We start from the raw sequence: 23,676 nt of genomic DNA, 5'->3' as shown, positions 1-23,676 counted from the left end.
GGAGACTCAATACAGAAACTGCTAGAACTTATACGAGAGTTTGGCAGAGTGGCGGGGTACAAAATTAACGAACGAAAATCAACAGCCATAGTGTACGCAAATAACACCAAGATGGAAGAAGATCTAACCAACAGGATACCATTCAAAATAGCAGAGAGAAGTATGAAGTATTTGGGAATAAATCTAACCAAAAGCGTAGGAGACCTATTCGAAGAAAACTACAAACTATTTAAAAAGGAAATTGAACAAAACCTCAAAAGATGGAATAACATCCCGTGCTCCTGGATAGGCAAAATCAATATCATTAAAATGTCTATACTACCACAAGCAATATACATTTTCAATGCAATTCCAATCAAATTGCCCAAAACATTCTTCACGGAACTGGATACAATGATTCAAAAGTTCATCTGGAAGCACAAAAAACCACGAATAGCTAGAACCATCCTGAAAAATAAGAAGTCAGCAGGGGGAATCACAATCCCGGACCTCTGGACATACTATAGAGCAGTGGTTATCAAAACAGCCTGGTACTGGCACAAAGACAGAAAGGAAGATCAATGGAATAGAATAGAAGCACCAAAAGGGAACCCACACAAATACAGCCAATTAATCTTTGACAAAAAGACCAATGACAGCTCAAGCAAGTGGGAAGGCCTCTTTGGTAAATGTTGTTGGGACAACTGGCTGATAGCCTGTAGAAACAAAAAAATAGACCCACATCTATCACCATACACTAAGATCCAATCTACATGGATAAAAGACCTAAACCTACATCCAGAAACCTTCAAACTCTTGCAAGAAAATGTAGGAAATACCCTGCAAGACCTAGGAGTAGGTCCCGACTTTCTAAGAAGGACACCAAAAGCAATAGCAGTTGAGAACAGAATAAACAAATGGGACCTCATCAAACTAAGAAGCTTCTGTACAGCAAGGGAAACAATCAACAAAGTAAAAAAGCAACCCACAGAGTGGGAGAAGATCTTTGCACACGATATAGGCGATAGGGGGCTAATTTCCAGGATATATAAAGAACTTCAAAACAACCAAAAAACCAAAACAAACAAGCCACTCAAGAAATGGGCACGGGAAATGGGCAAACATTTCACAAAGGAACAAGTCCAAATGGCAAACAAACATATGAAAAAATGTTCCAGCTCCCTAGCAATAAGGGAAATCCAAATTAAAACATCGATGAGGTACCACCTAACACCAGTAAGATTGGCCCACATAAACAAGAACACCAACGACGCTTGCTGGCGAGGATGCGGGGAAAAGGGAACCCTACTCCACTGCTGGTGGAGCTGCAAATTGGTACAGCCTTTATGGAAATCAGTCTGGAGAACACTCAAACAACTCAAAATCTGCATACCATATGACCCAGCAATAGCACTCCTAGGAATATATCCAAAACACCTGTTTTACGACAAACCAACATGCATCCCTATGTTCATTGCAGCACAATCAGTAATTGCAAAAACATGGAAGCAACCGAAATGCCCATCAGCAGAAGATTGGATAAGAAAGCTTTGGTTCATCTACTCCATGGAATACTACTCAGCTATTAAAAAAAACAAAATGCAGTTCTTTGTGGCTAAATGGGTACAACTGGAAACTATAATGCTAAGGGAAATGAGCGAATCCCAAAAGATTAGATACCACATGTTTGCCTTGATTTAACCTGTAATTTTTTGTTTGGTTGTTTGTTATTTTTTTTTTTTTTTTTGAACCTGTCATTGATACTGTCTCAACCCAGATGTTTCGAAGAAGGGAACTTGCATTATTTTTAACATATTGTTTACCCAATACTATGTCAATTAATTCCATAATGTTGTATATTGATACTGTGGCCTCGTTGGGGCTTTTAACTGACTGGATCTTTACTCTGTTAGACCTATTTTCAGACCATAGAAGGTCTCCCCAAGAGGCCACTGAACTTATCTGGACAATAAGACGCTGAACTTTATGCTAGGCATGTGTCTGCAAGCAATGAATCTCAACCGAACTTGAACTATGGTTATGCAACAAGGTGGAGGAATCCACCATGGGGGGAGGGGTATGGGAGGGGTGGGGGGAATCCCCAGCGCCTATGAAACTGTACTACACAATACAATGTAAGCAACAATAATAAAAAAAAAAAAAAAAAAAAAAAAAAAGAGCTGACATTATATGATCCTATGGAAAAATGAACTATTTGGAGAGTTAAAAATCTGCAAGAGGGACAGAGGAGTTCATCTTTTTTCTTAGGTTATGCGAGTTGCTGATTGCATGGCTTTATCTCCTGGAAATGGCTTGAATTTTCACTTTGTGAGATGTAGAAATAGGAAATGGTCAAATCTGATGGGACAGTGGGGCGAAGGCTAACTAGTGAAGTGACATCTGATGGGACCACTGCAAGATGTTGCCCTCCTTATCTCTGCTGCATACTTCCAAACTGGCCTCCCTGGCTTTCATCTGCCCCCAAACGGAACCTTTTTAAAACCAGCCCTTGTCTGTGATGCCAGCATTATATGGGCACCAGTTGAGTCCCAATCACTCCACTCTGCTCCAGCTCCCTGCTAATGCACACGGCAGGGAGTGGAAGAAGGCCCAAGTACTCACGCAGGAGAATGGGATCAAGCTCCTGGCTTTTGTTTGCCTCAGCCCCGGCTGGTGTGGCCATGTGGGGAGTGTACCTGCAGATGAAAGCACTCCATCTTCTTAAATTTTAAAAATGTTTTATCATGCCTTCAAAACCCTTTTACTGTTCTCTGTTGTGGGATAAGGTCAGGACCTCTGACCCTAATACTACGAATCCTCCAATATGTGGGGCTGCGAATTATTATGCCTACATTAATCAATACATGTCATGTCAGACTACACATTCCCTCCTGGCGATTCTACATATGCTCCGCCTCCCCCATCTCTCTCCACCCATCCTTATTCATGCGTTACCTTGGTCTGGAATATTCTTCCCTAACTGGCTAATTACTTCTCCTCAGTTCAGACATCATGACAAGAAGCCTTTCCTGAACTACCTGCTTCCCTGTCCAATATGTCATTCTCACCTCTACTACTATATTATACCAGCTGATGCCCTTCTCCAAACAGTTTACTGCAGTGGATGTGCCACACAACTTGGTGTGACCAGGGTCCTGATGAAGGGGCTGTTGAGGCAGGAGACATTATGTATATAAGTGAAAACGGAGATCTGTACTCAGGTCAAGTTAATGGCATTCAGAATTTTTAGGGACAATCAAGCTTCTAGAGGGCTCCAAATATAGAAACTAAGATCCAAATAATCTCTCTGCTCAGGTTTGGATATCATTTGTCACTCCCCAAATAATTCTTACTATAATTTGGTTGTCAATATAGCGGTATTGCAAAGTGGGTCTCTGAGTAATGAATGGGTAACGAGATCACCCTCACGAATGAATGTTTTTCCTCTAAAGAATGGGTTGGGGTGTTTTTTTTTTTTAAGATTTTATTTATTTTTACTCGAGAGTCAATTATGTAGAGAGGAGGAGAGACAGAGGAAGATCCTCTGTCCACTGATTCACTCCCCAAGTGGCAGGAATAGCCGGAGCTGAATTGATCAGAAGTTTCTTTCAGGTCTCCCATACAGGTGTAGGACCCCAAGGCTTTGGGCCGTCCTCGACCACTCTCCCAGGCCACAAGCAGGGAGCTGGATGGGAAGCAGGGCCGCCGGGACTAAAGCTGGCACCCATATGGGCTACCATGCCGGGCCCCCATGGGTTGGTTCTTGAGACTGAATTAGTTCTACCAACAGTGATTATAAACTTTTTCATACATTTGCTCCTCACGCCCATACCTCTCCCACTTTTCCAGGAGAAGCAACATGGGACTCTTGCCAGATGAGGGCACTCGTTGGATCTTGCACTTCCCAGCCTTCACAACCATGAGCCAAAAGAATTGTTTATTTCTGCATGACTTCCCCAGGATCAGGTATTTTGTTACAGCAAAACAAAACATCCTCCCAAATTATTTAGCAGTCACTGAGGAGGGTGTTTTGCAACAAACTGTATCCACTTTTTTCCCCCACTCCAAACTGGAAAGAGTGAGGAATGGCATAGAGTGACTTGCTTCCCTCCCAACTGTGGAAGGTAGTATCTGATCTGCTGGCATCTTCTGTCCCTTTAAAGAATATGGTGACAATTAATGACTAAAAGAGCCTAGCCCATCATTTCTATAAAGGTCCTGAAATCCTTCCTGTCATTCCTATTGTCTTTCTACCAAGAGATGTAGTTCCCTGTGCCCCAGACACAAACTTTCTGTACCCTAAATCCTAATAACGAGACTCGAGACTGTAGGTATCAGATTCAGACTGCCTCACTCCTAACCCTCAGAAGCACAATTTCCAAGAGGAAGAAATCTTCATAGGATTACTTTCACTGATATTGTGGGTCACACAGTGTCAGAGTGGTGGTGAACTTGGAACTGTGGCTTCCAACTTGACCCTGGGGGTAGCTCTCAGGACACATCTCTCAGTTCTGTACCTTGCACATAACACTTCTTAACAGATATTTGTTGGATGTTTGAACTTCAAAATATTTTCTTGAATGGTGATGGTGAGATTTGGAATCAGGCAGTAGGGATTCAATGAAATATCCTAAATCTGTAGCCCAACGGCTGGCAGTTTAAAGGCACTTGATAAATGATAGCAGTTATCAGTGAGATGTGGTAGAATAGAGATTCTGGAAGCAGAGCTGTGTGGTGCGTTAAGCCACCACGTACAACACTAATCCCATACGCATCAGTTTGAGTCCTGGCTGCTCTACTTTCAATCCAGCTCCCTCTGAATGTGTCTGGGAAAGTATCAGAAGATGGTCCAAATGCTTGAGGCCCCTACCACCCCTATGGGAGACTCAGATGGAGTTCCTGGCTCCCGACTTTGGCCTGGCCTAGCTCTTGCTGTCATGGCTATTTGTGGGAGTAAACAATCAGATGAAGATCTCTCTCCCCTAACTATGCCTTTCAAAATAAATAAAACGTTAAAAAAAAACCACAACTTTTCATTCTGTTAAAAAACAAAAAGAACAGATTCTGGAACTAAGCTGGTCCCAGAACTTCTTAAATACACAATGCTAGGTTACTTTGTTCCAGCAATAGTAGGACGGGTATGTTAAACTCCTGGCTTGACTGGCTCAGCTCTGGCTGTTGCAGTCACTTGGGAAGTGAATCCACGGATGGAGGATCTTCCTCTCTGTATATCTGATTTTCCAATAAAAATAAACCTTAAAGGAGTAATACCTGGCACAAGGAAACAAGCATGATGTGTTAGTTCTAATAATTATACTCTAATCCTTGGACTTGCCCTAAACACAGTCATGAAATTCAGACTATGCCATAATTACCTAGATATGTTAGAGAAAGAACATAAAAAAAATCCCAGTCACAGAACGAGGACACAAGTGTAGCCAGTATAAACAGCTTCTTCATGGAAGCTATGCAGTCTTTCTACTGAATTTGTCAGGCCTGTCTGAATTGGTACACCCTTTCTTTTCTGTTCACTGTGCTTCTGATGATCTCATTCAGGTGTGTGAACATGTTGTCTTTCCCCGAGCAGGGATCCTGCTCCCTTCCCACATCAGGCACAAGGCACCAGGCAAGTGTCTACTGACAACTTGCTTAGAGAGACAAAGAGAATACAAACCTGGACCCCACACATTACCACCACCAAAACCAAAATAAAACAAAAAACAAAAAACAAAAAAGCAAGAAAAGAATGCCAAGCAAAGCAATTGCCAAGATAAATCACTTTTATCTCTATAGGAAAGGGAGGATCTAAAAAAAAATATAAATTACATTAGTAACACAACATAAGAAAAAAAAGGGGGGGGGGACAAGAAGTCCAGATGATGCTATGCTAACCTATTTATAAAAAGGCCCTGCATCAGAAATTCACAATCCTACCCACTTCTAAAAATATATTTAGACATGTACAGAAGTGGTGGGCTTGTTTTTAAATTGTTTGCTTTGTTTGTAAAAATATATTAAAGATGAATAGAAATCCTCTCTCCCTGCCCTCTTACTCAACTCTCAGCTCTCTGTTGAGGATTGGAGATCAGAGGCAACAATTTCGTCATGTTCTAACCCTTGGTTACTACCAATTCCCAACCCCCTCTCCAACTCACTTCACTTAGAACCTGGAACATTAAAAAAAATGAAAACAAAACCAAAAATCACCAGCCTCTTTGGAAAAGCGTGACTTTGAGGGTAAACTTGCTTTTTCATTGGAAATAACACAAAACAACAAAACATGAGGCTCTGAGAACCCAACTAAACTAAGTACAACCCAGTCAAAGAGAGGCTGGGATTCAGCTCCACAGAAACTTCTAACAAAGAAACAGAAGGAAAAGAGGCCTGGAACCAGGGGGATTTGCGAGCAATTAGCTGCCTTCTGAAAGATCGAGAGTGGGTGTTAACGGGCAAATGGGCTGGGGACCTGGTCTTCTTTTAGCAGCCAGCGCCTAGTCAGGCCGTTGGGCAGTTGCCTACACAGGGACAGAAGCTTCTCCTGCCCTCCCCTCACTCCTCTTTGCTCCTTTGAAATCCCCAAGATAAGCAAGGCTGGGTAGGAATAAGGGGGAGGGAAGTCGGACCTCATGTGCTGGGGAGGGGGGAGGTAGCCAGGCTTTTTGCCTTTGGTGTGACTAGATGGAGGACTGCTTGGCCCCTGGGGTCCCCAAAGCAGAAAAAGCAAATGGGCTAAGGGACCCCTGATTCCAAGGAAGGAGAGCAGAGTTGATGCTTTGGAGAAAAGAAAGACAAACTAGAGACACAACGAACACAAAGGAAGCCTCACAAATTCCCTGTGGCCTGCATGGTAGCTGTTCAATTCCCCAGAAGCACTGAGCAAGCTGGGGTGAGCTTGGAGTGAGGGTGAAGAGCACGGACACACTCCATTTGGACAGTGCCCAAATGGAGGGGAAGGGGGTTCTCCATCAAGTCCAGATTGCCAGTCAGACAAGACAGGAGGGAGGCAGGGGCACTGCCTGGACAATGGAGACAATCCACCGAGGGAAGGGAAGGAAGGGTGGGCAGGATGATCAAATGGTCTGCTTCTTCATGTGTCTCTTCTGGGCTTGGGCTCATGACTGGCCCATCTGTACGTTCATTGCTTGGATGTTGAGCTGATCTGTTGCTTAGTAGTGCAAAAACCCAGAAGTGAAAATTCGGGTCCTGGAGTTTTCTTCAAACTGAGACCTCAATTGGGGAACAAAGCATGGAGGCTCCCACAGGTGGGCTGCCCTGCCGCACCCTCTGGAAGGTCCAGGCTGGGCTCTGGTATAGCTGGAGGGAATAGGTGGTGTGCTTCAGTGGCAGGTACTTTCAGGTTGCTGGGAGATGGTTTTCATCTGCTGGGGCCCAGCAACAGGTACGTGGATCATGTTCTGCAGAACCTCAAAATCCAGGCAATCCCTGGAGTTCACCAGGGACAAAGGCTTTCAAATATAGCCAGTCAAAAATAACTTCTTCCAATGGGCCACAAAATCATGGTCAAAGGCTTGGGTGTCTGTTCTTGTCCCATGTAAAAGTGACAGGCATCTTCTTTTTTTTCCCAAGGAAAAGTGAAGTTGGCCTTTCTAGACCACATATGGAAATGGCCCACAGGGGGGCAGTAAGAAGAAACTAGGCCCTCCTCTTTATTTCCATGGAGTTTTGGCAAGAGGGGGCAGAGACCATAGCCTTCTCTCAGGAACTAGTTTGGAGGCAGGGCACATCCACTGGATTGGGAGGAAAAGAAAGCAAGAATCGACAGAGGGGGACAGGCTTCTGGAAAAGGGCTTGAGTTGCAGGAAGTACTGAGCACGGGGACCTCCTACTTCACGGTCAGGGAAACACGGAGGGTGCAAGCTCTCTTCTCATGACTCTACATCCTGTCGTCCAACTCAGGGATAGGGTGGGATTGGAGGGCAAAAGTAAACGACAAAGCCAGCAGAAGCTACCTGGGTTGGAGGACGAGAAAAGCGGGCTCTACTCAGCCAGAAAACTTTTCTATTTCCCTGATACCCAGGGTATGGAGAGAAGAGGCAGGATGCTCCAGTGGAAGTGGGGAAGGATTCGGGAGTAGCTGGAGGAAGGGGTTTGTGGGGGTAGTCCGTGCCTTTGGTCAGTCCAAAGAAAGCAGGACTGTGCACCTCAGCACCTTGTCCAGGGCACACAGGATCCAGGAGTGCCCCGAGAGTTGACAACGGAGAAGGCAATGGGGGTGTAAGGGTGAGAGGTGGGACATAAAAAAGTTCACAGAAGTAGTTTGCCATTTCTGTGGATTTTCAGGATACGGCCGAGTCTCTGCTTTGCTGTGGCCAGGCCCTTTTTGGGACGCTTTCCTGTGGGGGAAGGGAAAAGTAAGCAAGGGGTATGGCAAGGGCATCATCACCAACACAAGCACCAGCTATCCTCATGTCACCCCTCCTCCTGTCTCTGGTCACAAAGCCTCTCATCTTTCAGCCTTGATGGGCAAGAAACCCTCCTTAATCACTTCCATTCAACACCATGCATCCTACTTCTTCCTCCTCACATCTCCTGACACAACTACAGAGTCCCTACTTACAGTTTGCTTGGTTTTCCTGACGGATCTTTTTGGTCGCATTTTCCTTCCGAAATTCTGCAGGGAGGAAAATGCGCTTCCACGCACTCTTAGTCGGCTTAATGATAGTCTCATCAACACTCAACATTTACACTAACCTCAGCATGCTTAAGTTGCACACTCTAGGCACTCAGCTTTGAGGATCAGTGTGAAGGAAAAGTGGACTTGAGCACCCTGTCTCTTGCCTCTTTCTTTTTCCCCAAGCCCCAGCTGACCCTCTCCATCTTTTATCTCCTCCCTCTCCATTCAGCCCCAGCTTTTCTTCACTTCTGCCTGAACCTGGGTACAAGGGCACTTCAAAAAGTTTGCAGAATATAGAATTAAAATATAAACTTATTTTGGTACACAAACGTTTACTTATTTGATGGTAAGAGTGAAATAATGTGACCCTAAGAATTACTGACCATCTATTATTGAGGTCATACTGGCAGAGACCCTTTCCCCCTTATGTATTATGTGGATCATAATACACATTTTCCGTAAACATTCTGAATATCCTTCTGTTTCCTTCCCAAAATTCCCACCTCTTATCTACCCTATAATATGGTCACTAGAAGGATCTTTCTAAAACCAAACTTGATCTTGTCCCTACTTAAAATCTAAAATCAGTCAGTCAATGCCTCACCATGGCCCATGAGATTAAGATCAGTACAAGCACCTTAGAATGGCCTTCAGCATTCTTCCCTGATGTTCTCATCTATTAGAACACCTAGGGTTTAGAACAGGTGGCCCTGACATCCCTCTCAGTTCTTTAAAAATATGGCAGTTGTACCTTGTCCTGTCTGATTGCTCTGGGAGCCAACTGAAGGGCGCCGTTGGGTCAAGAAGACGCCGGGGGCCATAGGTGTGGTGCTGCGGTTTGCCTGGGCCATGCCAAAAGCATTGGGACGAGCAGTATACTCGTGGTCAGCAAGACTTCCTGACAGAGGCTCTTGTTTGGGTTCAGGAGGAGGCAGGGGTGAAGAAGAGGTGGGAGGTGGGGGAACAGCAGCCAGAGTTGGGGCTGGTACTGTCACATTGATATTGGTGTCTTGAGGGCGAGGCTGTTCTACCTCCTTCAGCAAAGGCTTCTTCTTGATGTATTTCTTCTTTTGGGCCTTCTGTAACTCCTGAAATACAAACCAAGTGCGAAGGACTTAGGATTGGAACAAAAGAGACTACTTCCCAGATAATAATGCGGCTGTGCAACCCATCACCTACGTCCCATCCCTACCAAGTCAAGCCTGCATGTGCATGCAATACAAAGGCCTTCGAATCCCTGCAGTGATCTCTTTAGTACCATCCAACCTTAAGTCATCACTACCACTGATTAGTACACTGGCAAGACAACTGCAAGAGGAGTTCGGAGACTTGAACTTTGGTCCTGGCCTTGTCACTGATGATATTTCCAACAATAACCAGTTTTCACCAGGAGCTAAGCGACTTTAGATACTTTATCTTATTTAACACTTCTAAGAATGAACTTCGCTGATGAGAATACAGAGGTGCAGCGACATTAAGTAACTTGAGCCAAAAACCTCACAAGCTAAAGTAGGTCTATCTAAAGAAACACCCTGCAAACTTCTCAAAATAATGTATCAGGGATAGAAATATTAGTAGTTTGGGGGCCTGACACCTTGGCTCAGTGGCTAAATCATTGCCTTGCACACACTGGAATCCCATATGGATGCCAATTGGTGTCCCAGTTGCTCCACTTCCCATCCAGCTCCCTGCTTGTAGCCTGGGAAAGCAGTGGAGGATGTCCCAAAGCCTTGGGACCCTGCACCGACATGCGAGACCTAGAAGAAGCTCCTGGCTCCAGATTGGCTCAGTTCTGGCCATTAGCAGCCATTTGGGGACTCAACCAGTAAACAAGAAGATTTTTAGGTCTCTCTTTCTCTCTGTAAATCTGTAAAATCTGTAAAATATATTAAATATTTGTTTTGGAATGAGGTAAACTTAGATTCAAATCAAGGATTATGTTCCCCAAATTGGATGATCTTTGTTGAAATTACTAATTTTTCCAAATTTCGCCACCTCACCTCTAAAGTATGGTTAGAATATCTGCTTTTCAAAATTGTAGGGAGGAATTAACACGACATAAAAATATAGTATGTATTTACCCCTTAAAATGGCTTATCTTTTTTTTGATGCTTCATGCTAAAAATGCTTATCTAGTTGAAAAGCAGGGTAATGGGGAGGTGGAAAGGGGGAGAGGGAGGAGGAAAAAGACAGATCTTCCATCTTCCAAATGGCCACAACAGCTGGGGCTGAGCCTGGCCAAAGCCAGAAGTCAAGGACCCCATTAGGGTCTTATCACATTGAGAACAGGGATTCAAGTATTTGAGCCATCATCCTCTGCTCTCCAGGCACATTGACAGGGCCTGGATTAGAAGTGGAGCAGCTGGGACTCAGTCCATCATTCTCATCCCAGAGGCAGGTATTCTGATCAGTGACATAAGCTGCTACACCACAGTGTCTGTACTTTTTATTTGTCCTTTTCCTTTTATAAAGAACTTGAAAATTCGCCATGTCATCAAATTTAAAAAAACAAATAACAACAAGAAAAAACCCTCAATTTTGTATGGGAGAGAGTACTGAGGAGTTGTGTCACTTCTCCTGATATCTTGGATTTCATCCAACTACTGATCTATGTATCTGCTCTTCACTCCACAGTGAACAGCTGCATAACGGGCACCTCCAGCTCCAAGAACCTGGAAAGGTGGTGCTGAGAGCACAGGAACAACTTACCCTTCTGAAATGCTACATAGCCTCACTGACTGTAAAGCCACACAGACTGCAACATTTCAGAAGGGAATGAGACATAAACATCGGCTGGGAAGGAAGCATATACATTAATGCCTTCTCTTGGCACCTTGAGCCTACTCCTGCCTTCACACAGCTTCAGAGTATCTCCTCCCAGCCACACTGCTAGTCTATATATTCTATTCTATCCATAACAGAAAGAACATTCCTTTTCCCTTTTCTCTAATCTGGCTCCAGAAATTGTCTCTTCATATCTAGATCACTTAGCATAGATTTTTCTACCTTTTTTGCCAACATCTTAGACATATATTTATCCAGATACTTGCTTGCATGACTGGAATATCTCACAGTAAGTACCACTTGCCAATTTTCTTGCTCAAGACGCTGTTAGTAGGTCCTCAGCCAAGCGCCAACTCCCTGACCTGACGTCCATGGTCTTCTCACTCTGGCTGCTTATTGCTAGCCAGCCCACAGTGATAATGATGAATGCTACCATGCCTATAACACTTACTTTATTACCAAATGCTATTCTAAGAGCTTATACAGAAGATTTTTCATTTAATCCTAGGACAAAAATCTATGAAGAAACTGAAACAAAGAGAAATTTAGTAACTTGTCCATGTGCTAGAGGTAGGATTCAAACACAGGCAGGCTGGCTACAAAATTTAAAATTCTGTTAATGACTTATTTTATCCCACTCCCTACAATGAAGCCTCTGATCTAGAAAGGTCACTTATTCTCTAACCCAACCCCGACTAATGGGTTTATCGTGGTAAGGATACAAAGTTGAATTAAACATATTTCCATTCTTGAAGCACCTGCAATTTACAAAGGGACCAAGAAATGTACACTTATGATTTTAAGTATCACGAACTTTATGGAAGCAGAGAAGAAAGCCACTCAAAGTGGTATCAGGAGGTGTGGAGGGTTGCTAGGCAAGGCCTTTGAGGGGCACAAAGAACAGCTTGTGGAAAGGTACAATGCATTAGACAGTCTGATACACTGAGTTACTATGGGTACCATGGTGCAGTGTGGTTGGTATAATGGATGTGTGTGTGAGGGGCTGGCAGATTGTCAGGGAAGAGAGGTGATCAGAGGTGATTAAGGGGGGGGGTCTTGTGTATTGTATCAAGAATTCTCTTCTGGAATGCTGCTCTGTTGCTTATAAATAACTTAGCCTATAAAATCCCTTACCAATTTCAAAACAACTTCTTGAGATAATCCCTGATCAACCTAAGCATAAGTGAGTGCCTCAGAAGGCACTATTTCACACCTTTAATCAGTGTTTTATTTGAAAAGCAGCATCCCTTTTCTTCAGATCACATCTTCCACAGAACCAGGTATGTAAAATAAATAAAAAGTTTGGGTCAAAGAAGGGCCACATGGCATGTCTGGTCATCCACTACTTGCTCCTCCAATAAGGGTCTATGAGCCATGTCTAAGCAATTCAAGATCTCCATAAAAGAGAATATGAAGACATCATTCTATTAAATTTTATTTAAATAGGATATGATTAGTAAATATATATCAGCAGTTAACTATTTTATTTAAATTTTATTTAAATAACAGGTAAGGTAAAATTTGAAGTTATAAGATATTAGTTTGACTCTGTTTCTCCCATTTACGGTCTGCATTATCCTAGACTACTCAAAGCCGCATTTTCTTCACCTGCAAAATGATGAAAATATCCCCCACTGAACAGGGCTATTGGATGAATGATATGAGACAATCATGGAAACCCCTGATATGAAAATTTTTCATAATGCTCAAAGCAATACAGCATGTGGCAGAAGAGCTAAGGAGATGCTGTAAGAACCAGAAGATTCACCTCCAAGTACTCGTGGGATTGCTAAGTACACCGCGTGTTAAAGAATTTTATAGAGCCCAGCACAATGGCTCAACTGGCTAATACTCCTCCTTCAAGCACCGGGATCCCATGTGGGATGTCCCAGATGCTCCGCTTCCAATCCAGATCCTTGCTCATGGCCTGGGAAAGCAGTAGAGATGGTCCAAAACCTTAGGCTCCTGCCCCCATATGGGAGAGCCGGAAGAAGCTCCTGGCTCCAGATTGGCTCAACACCAGCTGCTGTAGCCAATTGGGGAGCGATCAGAGGATGGAAGATCTTCCTCTCTGTCTCTCCTTCTCTCTGTGAATCTGCCTTTCCAATAAAAAGAGGTGAACTTAGCACTTTAGAACAAAAAGTGGTGGGTAACGTTTTCTTGAGAGTCAGGGAGTAAAGATCAAAGCAATAATATGCTTAATCATGGGGACAAGAATACTCCCTAGTAGGCCAAATTCTAACAGCGATGAGCGGCTAAGAACCTGGGTGCACCCAGTCCTGAGTCACCTCTTTGCAGCTGCATCTGGACTCTGTGATCCTTCTTACCTGAGAGAATTTTTTTGCACATGCTGAAAGGTGAGATCAGCAAGGGCTTTTCCCTGGTCTTGTATTTTCCCTAGCTAAATCATGTGAATTACATAAACTGTGGAGCTAGCCTGTCATTGAGATGGGATAGGAAAGATTTAGGCAAGGATATTGCTAAGGATAGAGATCAAAGGTTACCCATTCTCCACTGAGACAGCATTAGCACTCCGTCAGCCTGAAAATCTGAGATTTGAAATGGAACTGGAGTCCATGGTAGGATCAGTGCTGGCAGCACCGGGACTTACCTGCTGAGCCAGTTTTGCTGCTGCAGCAGCCAAGCCTGTCTCAATGGAGGCTACCCGGGTTCCTTCACGCACGGGACGATCCTGCTTTGGCAGAGTAGGGGTCACACGGGCTGCAGGGGAAACGTGACGAGAAGGCGTTACTCTTGTAGACAGCTGCTTGAATGCCAACCGTATTTCCCACATTCAAGTTCCCCAAAGGAACTTGCTCACTGTTCTTCCTGCTTCCAGCTTTTGCTTTCTTTCAGGTAAGAAGCTACTTCACCTATGCCCGAAGAACACACTGACAAAAGAACCAAAGTTAACCTCCCTGAATTGGCATTTCAGATCGTTCTGATTCCTCTTCCGGCCTATTTGTCTCCCCAACCTTATTCACCCACACACTGTTATGATGCTCTGAATGTCTTCTCCAAACGCATGTTGAAGGACAGTTGTATGAAGGACAACTGTATCAATTTCTACAATGAATCAACAGTGCAGATAAAAAATGGGAGGGTCAGCTCTAGATTGACAAAGATTTAAAAGGTATGGCTATCAAATGCTGTGTGGACAGTGCTGAGTTCGATGCTAACTTAAGCAAACACATTTGAAATGGCCTTTCCTTGGTAAATGTGCAGCAAGTTTGATTATGGACAGGAAGTGAGCTAACATCAAGGAATATTCAGTAATAACTGACTTCATTATGTATGATAACAGCTTTGTGGTTATGCGAAGAAACGTCTATTTTTTTGAAATGACAGCAAAACACATGATGGAATTGAAATTTTATCTGGGGTTTGCTTTAAATGAGGAAATATTTTCTTATTAACAGGAATGTGAGGGAGGTAAATATGACAAAATCTGACTAACTGGAAGGTACAGGGGAGTTCACTGTACTATTTTTGTTTTAAAGATTTGTTTATTTTTATCACAGTCAGATATACAGAGAGCAGGAGAGACAGAGAGGAAGATCTTCCGTCCAATGATTCACTCCTCAAGTGACCGCAACGGCCAGTGCTGCGCCAATCCGAAGCCAATCCGAAGCCTCTTCCCGGTCACCCACGTGGGTGCAGGGTCCCAAGGCTTTGGGACATCCTCCACTGCTTTCCCAGGCCACAAGCAGGGAGCTGGATGGCAAGTGGAGCTGCTGGGATTAACCAGTGCCCATATGGGTTCCTGGCACATTCAAGGCAAGAACGTTAGCCATTAGGCCACTGCGCCGGCCCTCCACCCCTGTACTATTTTTAAAGAAAAACTAACATCACAGAAAACAAAACAAGGTGGTAGTGTTGATTTAAAACTTCTTTGCTGAGCCCAACACGATAGCCTAGTAGCCAAAATCTTCGCCTTGCATGCACCAGGATTCCATACGGACGCCGGTTCATATCATGGCTGCTCCACTTCCTTTCCAGCTCCCTGCTTCTGGCCTGGGAAAGCAGTGGAGAATGCCCCAAGTCCCTGGGATCCTGCACCCACGCAGTGGAGACCTAGAAAAAGCTCTTGGTTCCTGGCTTCAGATCAGCTCAGCTCTGGCTATTGTGGCCACTTGGGGAGTGAACCAGAGAATGGAAAACCTTTCTGTTTCTCCTTCTGTGTAAATCTGACTTTCCAATCAAAATAAATAAATTCTAAAACTTTTTGGGGACTGTCGCAGTGGCTTGGTGCCTGGGGTCCTAGCCTTGCATGCACCGGGATCCCCACATGGGTGCTGGTTTTAACCCTGGCGGCCCCGCTTCCCATCCAGCTCTCTGCCTGTGGCCTGGGAAAGCAGTCAAGGATGACCCAAAGCCTTGGGGCCCTGCACCCACGTGGGAGACCTGGAGGAACCTCTGGCTCCTGCCTTTGGATCAGGTCAGTTCCAGGCATTGTGATGACTTGAAGAGCAATTCAGCGGACAAAGGAACTCTCTCCTCCTCTCTGTGTATCTGACTTTGCAATAAAAATACATAAATCTTTTTTTTTAAAAAAAAAACTCCTTTATTGCAGGTTGGCACGGTGGCTACTTCTTACAATCCTGATATCCCACCAGAGTCTTGGTTCAAGTTCTGGCAGTTCCACTTCCCATCCGTCTCCTGCTAACATGCCTGGGAAAGCAGCAGAGGATGACTCAGCGCCTGGGCTCCTGCCACCCATGTGGAAGACTCAGTTGGGCTTCCAGGTTCCTGGCTCCTGGCTATTGTTAACATCTGGGGAGTGAGCCAGAGGCTTGAAGATCTCTCTCCCTTGGTCTCTGTATAAATCTTTAAAAGAAAATCTTTAAAAGAAAATGGGAGCCACCGTCATGGCACAGTAGGCTAACCCTTTGCCTACAGTGCTTACATATCACATTGACACCAGTCCTGGCTGTTCCACATAATATGCAGCTTCCTGTTCATTGTCTTTTGGAGAGAAGTGGAATAGAAAGAGAAACACACACACAGGTTCCATCCACTGGTTCACTTCTCAGTGGCCACAATGGTTGGGGCTGTGCCAAGCCAAAGTTAGGAGCTAGGAGCTTCCTGCAGATCTCCCATGTGGTTGCAGATGTCCAAGCGCTTGGGCCATCTCCCACAGCCTTCCCAGGTACATTAGCAGGGATTTGGATCAGAAGTGGAACAGCTGAGACTGAACCAGTGCCCATATTGGAGGCATGTGTCACAGGCAACTGTTTTACCCATAATGCAACAATGTGGACACTGCTAATATAATTTTTATTTTTTGAATTTCCAGCTTATACTAAATGATTAATCAATTTATTTCTCTTATTAGTCCTAACAACCTTTAGTTGATTCCCTTGTAATTCTAACAGATTTCTAACATGCTATAGTCATGTCATACGTGTTTTCAAAATCTATTATGTAATTAATATAATTTGTTTTACTTGTCAAATATTTATTAAACGTATCTCATGTACTATGCATGGCAGTACAGATTGAATGATGAACAAAAATGACAAAGGATTTCTACCCTGTGGGATCCTTACATAATGATCTACTCTCACCTAACTGGTTAGAACTTACAAAGCAGAGGCCACATTGTCTTATTCCTGATGATAATAAAAGTACCTATAGTAGAATGTTTCAACCTTTTTGGTTTTAGAACTCACTTTAAAAATATGACAAATTAGAGCCAGCATTGCGGCACTGTTAAGCAGCTAACTGTAAAACCAGCATTCCATAGGAGAACCAGCTTATTGCTCCATTTCCAGTCTAGCTCCCTGCTAACGTGCCTGGGAAAGCAGCAGAAGATGGCTCAATTGGTTGGTTTCCCACCATTCATATGGAAGAGCCAACTGGAATTCTAGAATCCCGGCTTTAGCCTGGCCCAGGCCCAGCCTAAGCTGCTGGGGCAATCTGGGAACTAAACCAGCAAATGAAAGAACTCTCTCCCAAGTCTGTAACTCTTTCAAATTAAATAAATAAGTAAAATAAAGCATGATAAATGTTACTAGATTGGGAAATACATTGATACGCACGTACTTTTATATCAAACTTTAATATCATTTTAAAAAATTCAAATATCTAAAGCAGCTCTGCTCTACAGTCTCATCCTGTTGCTTTTAAGATAGATGTTCTTCATATTGAGGAAGCAATCCTTATTTTGTGGCTAAACGTAAATCAGTACTTTTCAGTTTCTTAAAATGTGTATTTGTTCCAAGAGCATAGAGAGAAGGGAAAGGAGGGGAGAGCGAGAGAGGCACAGAGTTCCTCAGTGTTGGTTCACTCCCCAGATGCCCACAACCACAGGGGTTATGCCAGGTCAAAGTCAGGAACTAAGAAGTTAGTCTAGGTCTCCAATGCGTGAGGAGCGTCACGAACCGAGTCACCAGCTGTTGCCTGCCAGGGTGCCCATTATCAGGAAGATGGGATTGGGAACAGAAACAGGACACTCTTATTTGGGATACAGGCACTTCAAATGGTGTCTTTGTTGTTGTTTTGTAGGCTGTTTTCAAAGTCACAATTAGGCATTGAATAAGTGAGGTAGCAGCACAAGAACAGACAAAAGATTGATGGTACAAGCCAGATGTTCTCTAAGTGGTTCTTGATATGAGTCAGTAGATAATATAAAGAAAACATTTTAACTTAGTGAGAACATGATTCTAGTATCAATAGTTACCTAGTTTCAGGGAGGCAATTAATTAAGATTCTCTGATCAACACCAAATGCTAAATAATTCTAGTTCGATTAAAACATAGATGTTTGGGCCCGGCAGCATGGCCTAGTGGTTAAAGTCCTCACCTTGAATGCACCAGGATCCCATATGGGCGCTGGTTCATATCCCGGCAGCTCCACTTTCCCATCCAGCTCCCTGCCTGTGTCCTGGGAAAGCAGTCAAAGACGGGCCAAAGCCTTGGGACCCTGTACCAGCATGGGAGACCAGGAAGAAACTCCTGGCTCCTGGTTTCAGATTGGCACAGCTCCAACCATTGCAGCCACTTGAGGAGTGATGCACTGGACGGAAGATCTTCCTCTCTATCCTCCTCCTCTCTGTATATCTGACTTTGTAATAAAAATAGATAAATCTTAAAAAATAAAAGCTTAAATGTTTAAAAATCATGCTTAAAAATGCAGGCTTGGGGCCAGCATTGTGGGCACTGGATTAAGGTTCTGTCTACAGTGCTGGCATGCCATTTGAGTGCTGCTTCGAGCTCCACTTGCTCTACCTCTGATCCGTCTCCCTGCACATGCACCTGGGCACACAGTAGTAGATGACTCAAGTGTTCGGGGCCTGTTACTCATGTAGGAGACATGGATGAGTTCTGGGCTCCTGGCTTATACCAGGAACAGTCCTGGCCATTTTGGCCATTTTGCGAGTAAACCAGTAGATGGAATATCACTTCCTCTACTTATCTCATGTCTTCACCCTAATTCTATCTTTCAAATAAACAAAAATAAATAAATCATTTTTAAAAGTACATATGTGTTAATTATTTGCTCAAGGAAATAATGTGAAAAAAATCCAATATTTGATACAGAAATATCCAGGGGCTTTTATTTATGAGGAAAAATTATTATAAGCAATTTATACCTTTAAAAACTATGTGCTCTTATACACTTCCCGATCCAAAATGGTTAAACCTAAGATTTGTTTACAATCGCATGAGAACAATACATCTAGAAGGAATGATATTTTGAATTCTGATTTTTGACCCTTTCTCTGGGCCAAAAACACACCATGTATCACTCTTGCAATGGTAAACAATGGCAGCAAAGTCACAGCTCAAAATTGACCACCGATCACAGCTCATGATATTCTATGGTTTCATTAAGCTATGATGTTTGCTAAGTTGGGTGCATTTGTTTCCCATCGTGAAACTTTCAACTTTCTGTTAATCAAGTTGTAACTCCATTATCCATTGAGGCATATCTGTATACATATATAAAACAAAGGATTAGTAATAAAAACTACACTTTCTGGGGCTGGTGTCATGACACAAAAAACTAAGACTCTGCATCCCATGTGGCCACCAGTTCAGGTTCCACCGGCTCCACTTCTTCTGATCCAGATTCTCACTATGGCCTGGGAAAGCAACAAAGGATGGGCCCAATGTTTTGGCCACTGCACCCATGTGGGAGACCTGGAAGAAGCTCCAGGCTCCTGGCTTCAGATCGGCAGCTTTGGCTGTTTCAGACATTTGGAGAGTGAACCAGGAGACAGAAGATCTGAGTCTCTCTCTGTCTCTACCTTTCAAATAAAAATAAAATCTCTCTAAAAAAAAAAATCTAAAACTACACCTTTTGGCTTCTGTGACAGGAAGTCTTGATCTTGTGACATAATTTCAGAAAAAGAGACGTTAAGAAGTAGAGGCAGACAATTTAGCCCAGAACATACCAGATAGAAAGCTCAACTGTCTGACACTGGAGTGCCTAGGTTCAACACGTGGTTTTGGTTCCTGATTCCAGCATTCTTATTGGTAATGTAGACTCTAGCAGAGGCAATTATAGCTCAATTATAGCTCCTGTTGGATTGAGTTCCTGGCTTCTACTTAAAGCCCCGGGGCTGGCTAATGCAGCCTGCAGACATTTGGGGGGAGTAAATCAGTATCCGGCTTCCGAGCAAAAAAGTATGTATATTATATGTATGTATGTATGTAAAGATTTTTTTTTTTAATTGGAAAGTCAGATTTACACAGAAGGAGAAACAGAAAGATTTTCCATCCTCTGCTTCACTCCCCAAATGGACACAATGCCCAGTGCTAAGCTGATCCGAAGCCAGGAACCAAGAGCTTTTTCTAGGTCTCCAACACGTGTGCAGGATCCCAAGGCTTTGGACTGTCCTCTACTGTTTTTCCAGGCCAGAAGCAGGGAGCTGGAAAGGAAGTGGAGTAGCCAGGATATGAACCAGCACCCACATGAGATCCTGGTGCATGCAAGGCGACGACTTTTGCTACTAGGTTTTTGTGCTGGGCCCCCAAAAAGTAAATTTTTAAAAAGACAACCTTAAAACTTCTTAGGGAAGGGGTGGCTCAGCAGGCTTGTTCTTTTCTTTTTCTCCAACTCTAACTCGGATTCAATGTGGGGAGATAAAATAACTATCTCTGGGACCCTGAGGAATAAGCACTCACTAAGGATGCTTCAGCCGTTCCTGTTATCATAGACAAACACTATTTCCAACTGATATGTGCAAGGCAAGGCCTGAAAGGATTTCATAAACAGGCTCTCTTACACGGCTGGTGGGAGTGTAAATTGGTACAACTTTTCTGGAAAGCAATTTGGCAATTAGTACCAAGAGCTTTAACAACGCTCATATTAACTAACTGTGTTGGCAAGAGTGTAGGGAAACAGGCAGTCTCATGCATTGCTTGTGGGAGCATAAACAGTCTCTAAGATCTATTATTGAGTAAAACAAATCATATAACAATAGATAAATTAGGCTTCCATTTGAGTACAAAACTTCAAAGATATGTGTGTGTGTATATGTGTGTGTATATATATATATAAATATATAAAATTTTGCTCGTGCATAAACAACCTCTAAAAGGATAAATAAGAAACAGTGGTTGATTCTAGATGGGGAGCTGGAAGGCTGTGAAACAGGGTTGAGAAGAAGATTCTGTACGGTTTTATCCTCATACACTTTGGCCCTTCTAAGGTTCATGAGAATTTATCTGAAGTAAATAATCGAAGATATGTTTATGCATAAAGATGTTTATCTCAAATGGTATCACTATTTGTGGAGACTTGACAATAGCTTAAATGTTCCACATTAAAGGAAAAGCTAAGTAAATTAGGAATATCCATGGAATAGCTACTTTATTTCTGCTAAAACACATTCTTTTACAATCCATGGCTTAAGAACATGCCCATAGGAGCGGTGTTACTGCCTGTGATGCCTGCAGCCCATATGAGCACAGAGTCACATCCTGCCTGCTCCACTTCAGATCCAGCTCCCAGGTAACAAGCTGGGAAAAACAGAAGATGGATCAAGTACTCGGCCCCTGACATCCACATAGAAGATCCAGCAGAAGCTCCTGGCTTTGACCCAGCAGAGCACTGGGCATTGCAGCCATTCAGAGTGAACTATTCGATGGAGGATCTCTCCCTCCCTTCCCCTAGCCTCTCTTGCTCCACTTCCCATCCAGCTCCCTGCTTGTGGCCTGGGAAAGCAGTCAAGGACGGCCCAAAGCCTTGGGACCCGGCACCAACGTGGGAGACCTGGAAAAAGTTCCTGGCTCCTGGCTTCGGATTGGCTCAGCTCCAGCTGTTGAAGTCACCTGGGGATGGAAGATCTTCCTCTCTGTCTCTCCTCCTCTCTGTATATCTGCCTTTGCAATAAAAATAAATAAATCTTTTTTTTAAAAAGAGCAAGAGATAAACAGAGCAAAAGAGAGACTACGAGAGAATCTTTCATTAGTTCATTCATTGCCCATAAATAATCTTAAAAAATGATAAAAAATTTTAAAAATTTAAAAAGCATGCTTAAGATATAATATTAACCTGAAACACCAAGTATATTAATTATTTTTGAATTTTATGGTGAATTTCTAGTAGATGTAGAGTGTTAATCACAAATCAATGTATAGAGTTACAACCTTGGGCCCGGTGCGGTGACGCAAGTGGTTAAGGTCCTCGCCTTGCACGCCCGGGATCCCATATGGGCTCCAGTTCTAATCCCAACAGCCCCGCTTCCCTTCCAGCTCCCTGCCTGTGGCCCGGGAAAGCAGTCAAGGACGGCCCAAAGCTTTGGGACCCTGCACCCGCATGGGAGACCCGGAGGAAGTTCCTGGGTCCTGGCTTCGGATCGGCATAGCATCGGCCGTTGTGCTCACTTGGGGAGTGAATCATCGGACGGAAGATCTTCCTCTCTGTCTCTCCTCTTGTATATCTGCCTTTCCAATAAAAAATAATAAAAATAAATCTTAAAAAAAAATAGAGTTACAACCTTGATGGCTTAAACAAAAAAAGTGTGGAAGTAAAAAGACTCCATAGAGGAGGGAAAGAAAGAACAGAAGCAATGAAATATGAGATTCTAATAAACAGAATTCTCAGAGGGAAAAGCAGGGGCCGAAGAACATCCCATTTCATCTTAAGCTCTTCATACAATTTGATTTGCTACTCGTCGTGCTTTGATTAAAAGGCAAAAAACAAAATTAAGAAGCAGAAGAAACAATTTCATACATAGTGTGATTTCAACCATAGAAAGACAAAAATGCACAGAAAAAACCTAAAAGGAAATTATGTCAAAATTTTAACAGTGGTTATTTCTAGATGGTAGAATTATGGACAGTGTCTTCATGAAAACCTGACTATTTTTAGTATTTTCCTAATTTTCTATTATACTACTGAGAAAAATTTACTTCAACAGGACAAAAAAAATGTAGGTAGACATTAAGAAATAAAGGAAAGAATATCAGAAAATAGGCCTGAATTTGTTAAAACCCGTGAATTGCAAGGAAAAAAAAATTGTTGGTTGACTCACTAAGAGATTCCTTCCCTGAAATGCCCTGCTGCCTCACTGCAGCAACCCGAAGAAAACACCAGAAAGGCCAGATATGGCTCAGTTGGAACAGCAGGAATTCCCGAATCTCGGCATCCTCTAAGGCCGACACCTCCTTGTAAGCATCTTCCTTTGCGACGTGACTTTGCACCTGTCCTCTCAAAAGACACATTCTACTAACCACCCTTAGAATCAACCCTTGCCTGTGTAGCTTGCTTTTGGTCAATGCGACAGTAGCAGCCACGACACAAGTAGAGGTTTGAAAAGTGCTTTACACATCCACGTTTTTCCTTTCTTGCTGTTGGAGACCCTGCCCCTACTTTAAGGAAAAGCTTGAGTGTTGGCTGAAAGACTATATACATTCAGGCCATACCCATCTAAAAAAGATATGTGTTTATTCAGCTTCCACTCAAGCTGACCCAAAATGGAAGAACGGCTCAGCCATCCTGAAGAATCATGAGAAATAACCAAGTGTGGATTCTTTAAGCCACGACATTTGGAATAGTTTGTTGAGCAGTAAAAGCTTACTCAATACCCTCCAACGTAAAAATCATTCAGCAAGATGAAGAAAATTCTTTGAACACTTTCTAAATCTGATGTTTAACCCAATGATCATTCTTTCCTTTCTCAGGGATAGTCTCTCAATACAGAAGCCCTATAGAACTTCACATGATGCTATCACAATATAAGCAGAAGTCTTCGATTGCTCTGTGAAACTGATTTGAGTTCTTTCTTTATTTGAAACCAGGTAATATCAAAAGCAATGCTCCATTAC

At 43.2% G+C, this 23,676-nt stretch overlaps 1 protein-coding gene across 5 annotated transcripts in view; it reads right to left on the bottom strand.

The window, feature by feature from the left end:
- Nucleotides 1–5,737: 5,737 nt before the first annotated feature.
- Nucleotides 5,738–23,676, bottom strand: part of PHF8 (PHD finger protein 8) — an 85,276-nt gene continuing 67,337 nt past the window's right edge. For 4 of the 5 annotated variants that reach the window (XM_040998190.1, XM_040998198.1, XM_040998217.1 and 1 more), the window contains 3 exons: nt 14,010–14,119; nt 9,366–9,702; nt 5,738–8,333 (listed from right to left, as the gene is read on the bottom strand). In XM_040998190.1, coding sequence (XP_040854124.1) covers nt 8,245–8,333; nt 9,366–9,702; nt 14,010–14,119 — 536 coding nt within the window. In that variant the 3' untranslated portion in view covers nt 5,738–8,244. The remainder of the gene's footprint in view (nt 8,334–9,365; nt 9,703–14,009; nt 14,120–23,676) is intronic. The other variant, XM_040998225.1, reaches the window with a different exon arrangement.

The sequence above is a fragment of the Ochotona curzoniae genome, unplaced genomic scaffold (assembly GCF_017591425.1).
Source record: "Ochotona curzoniae isolate NIBS_2020 unplaced genomic scaffold, NIBS_Ocur_1.0 contig_1274, whole genome shotgun sequence".
NCBI classification, from domain to species: Eukaryota; Metazoa; Chordata; class Mammalia; order Lagomorpha; family Ochotonidae; genus Ochotona; species Ochotona curzoniae.
The sequence above is the reverse complement of the archived record's forward strand: the minus strand, read 5'-3'. Positions and strand labels throughout refer to the sequence as shown.